Raw genomic sequence first — 12,609 nt, 5'->3', positions numbered from 1 at the left:
AGTCTGGGGTAATGAAAATGTTCTGGAGACAGATGCTGGTGACAGTTTTACAACAATGTGAATATCCTTAATGCCGCTGAACCGTACACTTAAAATGGGGAAGATGATCAATTTTAGGTCATGTGTATTTTACCACAATTTCTAAAAAATTAAATGTAAAAAGTGGACATGGAACTTTTTATTATGTAAGAATAACCAGAGTTCCCAGGAGGTTTAATCTCCAGTTGGAGGAAGAACTAGGCCTGGTGAATACATTAAAGGGACAAGAAGAGCTACACCATGAGATGGCCTGCTCAGAAGAGGCCTCAAACGCGCACAGAGGTCAAGGGGACGTGCACACCAAGCGCTGACGGTGCTCACCTCTGGAGATAAGACTGAAGTGACTTTTGTCTTCTTTCTACACATCTATTATTCAAGCTTTGCATAGTAACCATTGGTTATTTTATAACTGGTAAAAAGCACAACAAATAATCTTCCACAAACCGATTCCCACAGCACACTGACCATTACAGAAATTACAGAATGACATTCTCTGGAGGAGTCCCACGTGGGCAGCACCGGGCACTGCCCCTTTAACCAGAGAGGCCGGACGCAGCAAAGCTTGAATTCCACACTAAAGCACTGCGGTGTGCTGTCTGTCCTTCCCATGATCCTGGTTCACACACTGCCTTAAAGCTTTCTGAAAGAAGACGGGTGTAAATAATGAATAAATGAAGAAGAGGCTCTCTTTTCTATGATAAGTTTCCACCAAATGCTTATTTGCCACACCCATTAAGTCGACTTCTTTACCACTTCTCTGGGGGTGGGTATGGCTGGGTCTTCCTGCAGTTGCACGGGAAACCTGAACTCACTGTCACATGTCGGACTCGACTGAACCGCAGACGGGCAGCCCCTTCGCTGAGTCCCAGGGCAGCTCCGGGGCCTGCGCACTACCACAGAGTCCCCCTTCCAGGTAGCAGCGCGCTGGGCATCTGGGATTTCCTGCTGTTCAGGCCGCACCACCCTGAGACCTCACGGCACACCAGCCCTCCGGGCCTCCCTTTGACTTGCTTCCAAGATGAAATCGGGCTTATGCAGAGGACTGCGCATGGAGACTCTGTGCTCACGGTGCACTGAATCTACCTGCACTTTCCACTGGGGCCGCAGGTGGCTTGGCCGAATGCCACGGGCAGCTCTCCAGGCAGTGGTGTGAAATGGCCCACCTGGGTGTCTGCTATTATTGAACACCAATTAAATCCCAACAGCGCACTGAGTCGAAGAGTTATTTTCAGGAAGCCCCTGGACTGCAAATTCAGAGGAAAGTTGGTCTTTTCTCATTCTTTTTCATTAAAATGTCAGAAATCTTTACCCCCCCTACGCTGGCTGACAGCCCTGCCCCCGAGGGATCTTTGCTACTCTGCTCCCTCTGGAGGCTAGGCACACACTTTTGCACACAATAAAGAGAGAAAGCTAAACTTTGCAGCTGACAGGTTATTTAAAGCTTTAGAGTCCAGGAGCAATTAGTCAGAGTAACAAAGTAAACTCCCTTCAAATCTAAAATTTCTACAGTTGCCTCTTAGGAGCCCCACCTCTGTCTTCAGGGCCCTGACTTTAGGGTGATCTAATTCAGTCTTCAGTGACCTGACATCGAGGTGCCCAACTCAGTCTTCAGTGCCACCATTTAGCCTCTGAGCTGCAGCTTCCTCACCAGCAAAGTAAAACTGAAATGAATACTGTGTTTTAAGGGTGATATGAAAATCAAACGAGGCCATTTATGTGGACAAGTCCACTGGTTCTTTCACTCAGCAAACACTCTGCCAGGCATGCACTGGGTGCTGGGATGCAGACAGTACAAGGAGGTGGTGTGCCATCTTCCTAAGCTGATGGTCTACGAGGGGAGAGAAGCATTTATCAAACAATCGCACAAACATGCACTGCACACTGTGAGATGTGTTCTGGGGAAGGTACAGGGTGCCATGAGCCTCTCCTTTGGGGTGGGGTACGAGCTCATCTTGTTGAGAGATGGAGCATTTCAAACAGCCAAGCTGAAGTCTGCCAGCGAGGTTGAGTGGCCCTTGGCTGCTGATGCTAAAACAACACACAGCAAGACCGTGTCCTCTGCACAGAAGGGCACGTTGTCACCGCCTCTGCAGCCTTCTTGTGGAGCAGTGAACACCACAGTCAGATCTCCAGGCTAGCTCCCATAGCTCCAGGTTTATAGAAAGTACAAAGCGAAGGCACAAGGTACATGCTATATTTGGGATGCAATCAGCAAAATCCAGAATGTGAAAACCACTACAAGACAAGTGAATTCGTTTTCTAAAAATGTTGTGAGGAAAGGAAGAAGAAGGGGGAGAACACTTCTGCAAGTTTAAACAGATAGACCCGCCACTTCAATGGCTCTTCTCTGGATCCTGCTTCAAATAAAAAAAAAAAAAATTTGTGAAGAAAATTTGTGACCACTAAGAAATGTGAACACTGATTAGATAATGATATTAAGACATTACTATTAACTTTCATACGTGGTGAAACTATTGTGGTTAGGGTTATACAAGTGTTCTCATCTTTTCCAGAGATACGGTATTGAGATACAGACAGATGGGACCCTCTGAGGTCGGGGAGGTGGCAGGTGCACAGAAGTAGTAGGAAAGACTGGGAACTGCCTTTTGCTGAAGCCCCATGATGCAATGCACAAGGTTCATCTTACAGTACTCTATTTATTTTGTGATTGACATTTTACATGTTTCTTTTTAAAGCATAAAGTGCAGCTGGGAAGACAGTATATATAAAGAGATACCAACATTGCAAGTTAGCACAGAAAAAAAAAAAGCCAACCAAATTATGCAGTTAACAAGGGTCATTGGACAGTGAAGAGCATTTTCAGAGAGGATGTTCCCAAAGATCTGCACCTCGGGGGACATCAAGAAGAATGGGAAGGTCCCAAGTAACGGGGAGGCAGGAAGTTCTTTCTAAGCAGTAACAGACACCTGAAGTGTGCCACATTCTGTGAACATACCTGGCTCTCTAATGGGTTTAAGTCCCTTTGGTAGGGGCTTCCTATTTCCGGTAACTAGGACAGAAGTAGTTGATAAATGGGACTTAAGTTGTGGGAGAGGAGAAAGGAGACAGAGAAGGGGTGGTTGCAGAGAAAAGTAGACAGCCCCCACGGCATAACCGGGAGCACAAAAGCACAGAGGGTGGTCAGCACCACGGAGAGGGCCTGGAGTCGGACCGGAGGCCACCACTTGGCCACTGGCTGGGGGTGGGGGGTGACCTTCCGCGGTGTTTAGAGCAGAGGTGTCAGGTGAGGCTGAGCGACAACAGGAAAGCCAAATCAGCAGATGAAGGCCTCTGGTGGAGGCTGGTAATTACGGGAGTGTGGAAGGCAACAGGGCCAGGAAACGGGATTTCTCAGAGCAGTGCACGGTTTAAAGCAGCCCCCAAAGGAGGGAGAGGGGCTACTGGAGGCTGCAGCCTCCGTGGAGGAGTTCCAGTCGTACAATGGCGTATTTATGGGCAAACAATCCGTAGGCAAGTGCACAGCCTGCCTTCTCATACAGCTTTCTTTCCCAAGGCAAGAACGAGAAGAAAGCATTAGTAATGGCCACACATGCCTCCCTCTAATTGTAACTTTGCTCTCCTTCCATTTAGAAGGTGCCATAATGGCTTTGTGGATCGAGAGAGAGAGAACAAGAGACCTACTTAGCTGAAAAGCAGCAATACGTAGAAAAGAAGACTGTCAGAGCAAATCCAATTAAGGCGTCACTTACAGAAAATAGACTGCTGATGTTAATGTGATTCTTGGTCCGTTTTTTTAGAAACCCTGCTATCTGCTCAATTTTATTATTTGTATGTCTTCAAAGAGGAAGTCATATATTATCAGAGTCTCACTTGCTATTTTATGGCCTTAGAAGACAAACACTAGAGTCCTCTGCACCTTACAGAGTCGGAACCAGTCAACACCCCTTCTACTTGGGGCGGCCACAGCAGGGGCGTGACCCGCGAGAGAGCCCCAGAGGATCAGGTGGAAAGCCAGCCACTTCGAAGGCCGCACGTGGCCTCACTGCATTGTGAGTGGCATTAGCTTCACAGTGGGTTCTTTTGGGGACAGGCAAATAACCATAACTACGTGAGGTGGCCCCAAGTTTGACCATAAGGAGTGCTGAGGGGCGACATACACCAAATCCAAAAGCCTGCATGTTCCATTTTCCAAAACGTTCTGTGGCCAACATGGTTTGGGGGCCAGATCTGGTCACGTTCCCTCACCTGTTTGAGCACCTTCATCCGTGAAGCAATGGACGGACACTGCAGGGCAGGGCCCACACAGCCTCGCTTCTGCCACCCCCGGAAGGGCCCTTTTCTGCCGGGCCTGACTACGACCGCCTTCCCTCCTACAGCAGCGGGGGGACGGGAGGGTGCTGAAGGCCCTTCCTCACACCACACGGGCTGTGGCTGTGACCCAGGGGGCAGCACAGAGTGGAAAGGGCTGGCCCTGGGCAGGTGCCGGAAAGACAGAAACAACAAAAACACGGGGGACTGGAGGAGGCTGACTCACCATCACTGAAGGCCGGGGGGTCCTCGGGGTCTCCTGGTGATGAAGGCCATTTCCGTAGGGCCGCTGGGGCTGAGAGGACCCTTGCTGTTCTCCAGGGCGTACGCAGCGGGTTTTGAGGCCCTGGATCGCCCTCCCCGTGGGGCGCTGGGGGCTTCCGAGCTGCAGAGGTGCCCAGCGAAGTTACCAGGCTCTGCGTGTTGGCACCGCCGTCCACCTTGGGGCTCAGCTCGTCAGGCCGCAGCCGGCTGCGTGTCCGCAAAGGGCGGCCCCCGGGGTGATCGGCCCGGGGCCCGGGAGCGTAGGTCAAAGCAGACGTCTGCGCCATGAAGGTCAGCACGCCGTCAGCGCGGGGGTCCTGACCCTGTAGGGGTTGAGGATCAAACACAGCAGGTGAGCCTCCACGTCAGCTGCTCAAAAGGGCACTTGGGGCACTAACAGCCCTGAAACGCACACCCGAATTTTCACGCCACTGACAGACCAAACTCTATGGCCCACATTCGGTTTGCATTGGTTTCCTAATAGCAGCTTTATGGAGGTGTAATTCCCATACCACAGAATACACCCGACTCGGTGTTTTCAGCATACCCAGAACAGGGTGAACATCACCGCCATCTTTAATCCCAGCATGTCCGATCACCCCAAGAGAAACCTCATACTCAGCCCCACACCCCCAGCCCTAGGCACCTGCCCGTCGACCTTCTGTCTCTATGGAGACAGGTTCTATCCGTGGAATCATACGCCACGTGGCCTTCCGTGCCTGGCTTCTTGCACCCTGTGCTCGAGGTGCATCCCGGCCACGGCACCCGCAGCGCTGCGTTCTTTCCTACCGCCGAAACGTCTCACTTTAAAGAGATCGCACATTTTGTCTCTCAGTCGGTGGACATCGGGGCCATTACACGGCTATGAGCATCCATCTACAAGTTTCTTGGGGACGTGTTTCCAGTCCTCTTGGGTTTACGCCTGGAAGTGCAACTGCCAGGTGTGTGGTAAGGGTGCATGTGACTTGTCGGGAGCTGCCAGGATGTGCTCCGACAGGAATGCGCCTTGTGTGCTCCCACCACCAGCTGTGAGGACTGCAGTCTCTCTCCCTCCTCCCTCTGTTTCCTTACAGCCAGCTAGTCGGTGGGAAGTGGCAGCTCACTGAGGCTTTGACTTGCATTTCCCTGCTGGTCAATGATGCCGAGCGTCTTTCACGGGCTTCTCGTCTTGAAATGTCTCTCCAACCCCCATCACCTGCACTGGTGTCTACTGTTGCTGCAAAAACAGCTCTCCATCGGAGACTGGCTCTCTCCCTCAATACAGGCACCTACTGCTCCGTCTTACGGTTGTTTCACTCCAACTCCTTTCTTTACCGACTACTGAGATCACTTTCCTCTCCTATTCCTTTAACAGAAATATTCCACAACAGCAAAGCTACCCTTCTATGTAACACCACGTCCACGACCCGGCTAGCATGGCCTCTCACTGAGCCTCCACCGGTGTGTCCTCACTCACTCACTCAGTTGGCCCAGGAGGGTGCATTCTCATCAGACTGTTTTGCCACTAGACAAATCAAGACCCAGTTGTCCTCCACTCTGGAACAGCTATAAAAATGCTAGAAAGTTCAATGTTCTACTTCTGACTGTGGGACCATCAAAATTTCCTAGACAAACACAGAAATTTCCAACGTGGAGATTCTCAGAAAAGTTATAGCTGTCCTGGACGCTTATTCAGAGCTCCCTTCATGATGTGGAATGGGTCCATGAGCCATAAAATTTTTCAATCTTGCCCATTCATATTTTCTAAATGCACCTTGCTTGGTGAGTCAAAGGGGAGTAGACCTTGGGATCTAGTTAAGATGTGCAGCCATCACTGAATTTAAGACAAGCGGTCCAGACTCCCAAGTCTGGCTATTTTCAAAACTATGTGTGTTCAGCCTTCCAGGATAGGTTTTGGTGTAGCAAGTTAGAAATCAGAAAACTAGGGTTGATACGGGTTCTAGTTATTGTTCTCACATATGAACTCGGGCAAATCCTTTGGCCTTTTGAGACTGAATTTTCTGTCAAAGAAGGAGACTGGACATTATCTCTAAGACTGTCTTTATTTCTAAAATGATGTCATTTTAGCTGTCATCCAAATTGTTTAATGTTGTCCAAGTACTGGCTGAAATCAACTGCTTTTCCTTTAGAAAAAAGTAAGATTCATTAGAGAAAGGGAGAGAAAAATAAAATGCTACCACACAGATAGGCCCCTCCAGCAGTTTCCCACAAATTGGGTGTAAGTGTCAATCTTAAGCTCAGCCTGAACTTCTGTCCGAAAGGCTGTGTCTGAACACCTGGTCAGGTCACAGTGCTGGGGGCTGCGGATCGCATCCAAATGCCTCATTAATGTGCCCACAAGCGTCTCTCCTCTCTCTGCTATGAATGCAGCCTATCCTAGAGCTTCTACTCAAAGGGCCTTTAATTATAGCTGAACTGGAACGCTCCGGGTAATGGACAAACCAGGCTGAACACAGTGCACAACAAATCACCACTGAACATAATCTGTGCAGTAGACTTCGATAAACAATCTATTTTGGGTCTGTTTTTCCTGTGAACCAAATTAAGGTGAAGAGGGAAAAATAATATTTCAGTAGGTACACTGTAGGAATAATAGAAAAACATGGGTTTTTACAAGTCATACCAGGTCCTCTGTAAATGACGGCCAGCACGATGGTATCCTCGGGGGAGCTCCCTGGGGCCCAGCCAACAGCTCGGAGCCCTGGGAGTTGGGAGACCAGCAATACGAGTGTTCTCATGATGCCTTCCTGTTTGTGGCGTCAAGTCTTGGAGGACAGAGCTGGTAGATGGGGCTGGATTCTGGGGCAGGGCTGCCTGGGTTGGAATCCCACCTCTGATCTCACAAGCCCGGTGAGTTATTTAACCTCTAAGCCATCTGTAAAATGGGGATAATAAGCACAGTGCCTGGCACGGGGTGTTGGTGGTTACTGCTCCTACCATTCTTACTACTATTATTTACTTCACCTTCTTAGACCTTCCTTTTCTTTAAAGCAGTAGGAAGTCCACAGATGAACTGAGCAGAGGCCACTCCCCCATTCTGAAGGTTTTAAGCCTGAATTCGACAAACCTATGATGTCAGGTTCCCAAAAATAATGCTGAATAATTTTTCGGACTGTAGTTGCCCAAATCTGGAATTAGCAACCTGAAAGTACACAAATTTGCCAATTCCCAGCACATGGTATGGCCACTCCTGGTACATTAATTCTTCGTACCACACATTGGAGAAATCTAGCTGGGACATCCTTGATATGATACACTTTGCATGAAGCATCTGAGAACTGCCGCCAAAGCTTGCTGAGCTTTACCCTGAAATCGTCTTCCTCCGGGCATATTCCTTAGCCCACGGTGTTGCCACATGAGAAGGAGTGGAACCCACTTGCCCACACCTTCCATGGTATTGAATAAAGCCAAGGGGAAGACGGCTCTTTTGGGAGACGGCCTGATCCCGTCAGCTCTGTGGCACATGCAGGACTTTGAGCTTCCCTCTTACTACCTTCAAAATTAGGAAAATACTGCCTTGTTTCTTAAGGCAGGTCTGAGGATTAGGGAGGGTAAAAAATTAGGCTACAGTGCTCAGCACAGGGCCCGGGGGAGGTGTTGGGACACGGTGGGCAGGAGCATCCTCTCACCAGCACCGAGCATCATCACCTCTGTGGGCATGATCCCCTCTGTGCTCCCCACCATCAGCAGCAGCAGCCCCATCCAGATGGCCACCAGGCCCACGATCGCCACTGTCACCTCCCCCAGCAGCATCACGAGCGCTAGCGGTGTGCAAAGCTCTGGGCTACGTTCTGCGGGGAGAGAGGGTCTCAGACACGGACCTGAGCAAACTGCAGGCGGAATTGGGAGTTAGGTCACGGACCTGTGCAACTCTCAGTGGAAGTGTATTTTTAAAGAGGTCCAGTGACCCTGGTGTGGAAGGAAGAGGAGAATCGGAGCAGCTGCCTGGAGCCAACACACTTCCTAGAGCCAACGGCCTGTCTGCCCAACCACGAACTAGGCATGGAAGCTCCCCTTCCTGCCAGGTTCACCAGGACCAGGGGCCCGGAGCGAAAAGTCAGCCTTCCTTCCTCGCATGGAAATCCGCCCACTCCAGTCCCAGATTGCACAATTAGGGATTCAGACTGCCAGGAAGCCTGGAGGCCCTCGGAGCCCCACCTGCGAGCAAACACTGAGTGGATGAGACATATCTATACACTGGCCACTAATGCTTATCAGGTTTCTCTTATGCCAAGGACCCAAAACGAATTAGGAAACTCACACTGGGCCATGTTTGACCACAGAACATCTTCTCCCGTTTGTCCCACAGCCTGAAGGCAGCACTGACAAGCACATTGATCAGGATGTGCTTGCGGCTGGTGACAAAGTACACAGCAGTGGGGCTGTCCACAGGCTTCCTAATGAGGTGACCCCACGATGCCACTGGATGTGGCAAGATTTGAGATCCCCATAAGGGGATCTCAGGAACCCTCCACCTCCAATTCATTAACGTAGAGAAGCAATTACTTTGCTGTGCCTTTCTGTGCTCGGGCCACAGAGGATGATTCTGGTGCATTGTTAACTCTCTCCCTCTGTCTCTGTCTCTCTGTTTCTTTCTCTATCCCTCTCTACCCCGTCTCTCCCTCTTTCTCTCCTTTCCTTTTCCTCAGTCCCTCTCCCTGCTCTCTCTCCCTCCCTCCTTTCTTCCCTCCTTCTGCCTCCCTCTCTCTGGCTCTCCCTTCTTCCCTCTCTCCCTCTTTACCTTCCCTCCCCTCTCGCCCTCCCAACACAGAGAGAGGCTATCCTGCCAAGGGGCTCAGGCTCTAAGCAGCCAGCCTGCCCCATGTGCAGGGAATAAACTGGAGGTGTCGTTCTTACCGACAGCATTGTTGCCAGGACAAAAGAAATGTTTGCCTTTAGGGGAGCTTCACACTGGTCTATCTTTCTCTGCAGCTGAGACACAGAGCTTTCGGTTAGAAAAACCAGTCCCCAAACACCTTTTACAGAGCTCACAAAATCTATGGGGTTAAAGAGATGTTAAGTTCTAAACTTGGGATCAACAAATTTTGCAGAAAGTTAACAGTAATCCGAGCTGTGGATTTTAAATTACGGATTTCCGCAATGATACTGCGTTACGCTCACTTGGAATGGTTCTAGAGACAGCTGGTGACGCAAAGCCAGCATCCTGCTCCTCCACCCTATCCCACCCACATTACCTCTTCCTCCTGTCATTCCTGCTTCATCTGCTGTCCTGGTTTGCATCTTGTCCTTTCCAGCAGCAGCACCTATAGCCCCAGACTCAGCAAGTAACAGGTTGAAAGGAATGGACTGGAGCAGAGAGTTGCAATCCATTTTTTCTACCCACCTGGGATAAGCATGAAGCATGGAGTTAGAGGCCACTGACTACAATAACCACTTGGAGTTAGAGCCCATTGACTACGATAACCATCACAAAATGGGTCCTGTTTTCCGAGTGCTGGTCCCAGGCTGTTCTTTGGTTTTCTATGTTTTAATTCTTTTTGACGCTCTCAACAATCCCATGGTGTAGACATAACTATAGCATTTTACAGATAGGAAGCCGACATCCCGGCAGGTAGGGACCAGGGCTGGGACGCAGCCTCACGCATCTGGCTTCAGGCTGCAGAAAGAAGCAGGCTCACCCTGCAGTCTGTCTGGAGGAAAGTGACAGAGTTTGGAGGAGGAAACTTGGTGACCTTGTTTTTGGCTTAAAAAATAAATGTGAAAACGCTGGACAAGAATTCAGAGTTCTGACTTCAGCTCTACCACCAGTTAAGTGTTGGAAAGTGGACACTGCACCTTCTCAGTGTCAGTGTCCCTCTCTGTAAACCACTGAAGGTCTCAGGGGACTTTTCACCCTCATAAAGCATGATTCTACAGAAAGAACAATCCGGCCTGATATAACAAGGCTGTGGCTTTCTTTCTGCCTGTCCAGTCAGCTCTGAAGAGTCCAGATGGGAGAAGTGGACAACTCTCAAAGGATGCCCGAGTAGCTTCTTACACATGGTTACATGAGAAGTTAGATCAAAAATAAAGACAAAAAAGAGAATGTCTTCTGCCCACACAGATTCAACACAACACATGATGTGATGAGCCCTGGGTGGCATACTGAACTGATGAATCATTGAACATTATATTAAAAACCAATGATGTACGACACCTTGGCTAATTGAATTTAAAGAAAAAGAAAAACAAGAAATAAGGACTTCTCACAAAACCTCTTTGTGGCCTCCCGTGTATGTTTATACAACCTTCTCTCCTCCCAGCCAGTCAGCTGTGGGAGGGCAGGGCCGGCTGCCTTGCTCTGTAACTGCAGGATCTGGCCTGGGGCCCAGCAGGATGAAGGCAGAAACACGTGCCAGGAAGGGGACAGGGCATATGTCTGGGAGAGATTGTCCGTGTGTGATCAGACCGCGTGAGGTCACACATTGATCCCCAGCCCTCATGATGGTCACACCTCAGACGCTCCACCTGCTGGGTAAGCAGATGAGCACATAAATGACAGGTAGGCTGGTTTGCCCACGGAGCTCAGTTCTGAGCCGACTAGACCCTCAGGCTTTCTGTAAGTGGGGTGGCCTGCTTCTGCAGGTAGGACTTTATGGAGCAGGGAATGGGGGATGGTACTCAGAGTAACTATGATTAATCCCTTCCTACATACCAGGCACAAAGGCTGAGAACAGCCCTACCATGAGATCCCAGCTTCCCACCGCAGGTCAGTAGAAATAACAGCATGACAAGGCAACTTTTAGGTCAAATGAACATCACGGATATGGCTCAGACACAATGTTGTGGCCATGGTCCTCACAGCTCCACCTTTGCACACGTTCTTCCCAGTAGCACCGCTAAGTAGAGGGTGAGGGGAGCCCTGAGCCCCCAGATTGGGTTTCCTAAGATGGCACCTCTTCAGAAACGGAGGACGCCTGGCTGGTCTCCAGTCTGGGGCTATGGGGAGATGGCTGCCATGAACAGCCTCGTGAAGTCTTCTTGTGAGCACACCTGTCCTTTCTCTGATGTGTCACAAGACAGACGAATGGTCAACTGTAAAGAAACTGCCAACACAGTGGCTGGAACACTTTATGTTTCCACTAATTACTGTACATTCTCACCAAGAGTTGGTATCATAGCTTCTTTTTTTTTTTTATTTTAGTCAATCTAGTGGACAGGAAGTAGTAGTCCTTTATGGTGTTATGCTGTATTTCCCCAGTATATAATGATGTTGGGCACCTTTAATCCCCTTATTGGCCATTTCTGTGTCTTTTTTTTATAAAGGATCTGTTCAAAACTCTCACATATTTTGTGTTGGCTTGCTCAGCTGTTTTTCTTTTTCATCTTTATTAAGGTATAATTAACACACAATAAACAGCACACATTTGTTTTGACACAACTCTACACCCATGAAAACCATCACCAGAGTTAAAGCAGTGAACACAACTCTCACCCAGAAAGTGTGCTTGTCCCCTCTTTAACATTTCCTTCCCACTGCTTCCCACTCACACACCCTCAGGCAACCACTCATTTCCTTTCTGTCACTCATACACTACTTTGCATTTTCTCATACTTCGTGTAAATAAAACTATAACACTATGCACTTTCTTTCTGTCGGTCAGCATAATGATTTGGAAAGTCATCCGAGCTACGGCATGCATCAATAATTCATTCATCTCTATTGCTGAGGAGTATTCACTTGTTTCTTCATTCACTCGTTGATAGGCTTATGAGTCTCTCCCGTTGTTGGGAATTACTATTACAGCGGCCATGAATATTCATGTACAGTCTTCAAATGGACAAAGCCCTGATGGATCTTGGACAGGAGTGTGATGGCTGGATCATGGAGTGGGCGTATTCCCACCAGCAGTGGGTGAGAGTTCCATTTCTCCACCCCCTTGCCAACACGTGGTGTGGGCAGTCTTTTAAATTTCAGTCACTCTAGTAGGTGCAAGATGACAGCTCCTTGTAGTTTCATTTTATTTCCCTGATGAACAATGTTGAACATTTCACCTGAGTTTATTTGCCACCATTTATCTTCTTTGGTGAAGTGTC

At 49.1% G+C, this 12,609-nt stretch overlaps 1 protein-coding gene across 1 annotated transcript in view; it reads right to left on the bottom strand.

Moving 5' to 3' along the window:
* Positions 1–12,609, bottom strand: part of PTPRN2 (protein tyrosine phosphatase receptor type N2) — a 715,790-nt gene that overhangs the window by 436,179 nt on the left and 267,002 nt on the right. The window contains exon 6 of the mRNA XM_081800880.1: positions 4,535–4,895. Within this exon, the coding sequence (XP_081657006.1) occupies positions 4,535–4,895 (361 nt within the window). The remainder of the gene's footprint in view (positions 1–4,534; positions 4,896–12,609) is intronic.

Source organism: Leptonychotes weddellii, chromosome 12 (genome assembly GCF_054177405.1).
Source record: "Leptonychotes weddellii isolate Sample4059 chromosome 12, ASM5417740v2, whole genome shotgun sequence".
NCBI classification, from domain to species: Eukaryota; Metazoa; Chordata; class Mammalia; order Carnivora; family Phocidae; genus Leptonychotes; species Leptonychotes weddellii.
The sequence above is the reverse complement of the archived record's forward strand: the minus strand, read 5'-3'. Positions and strand labels throughout refer to the sequence as shown.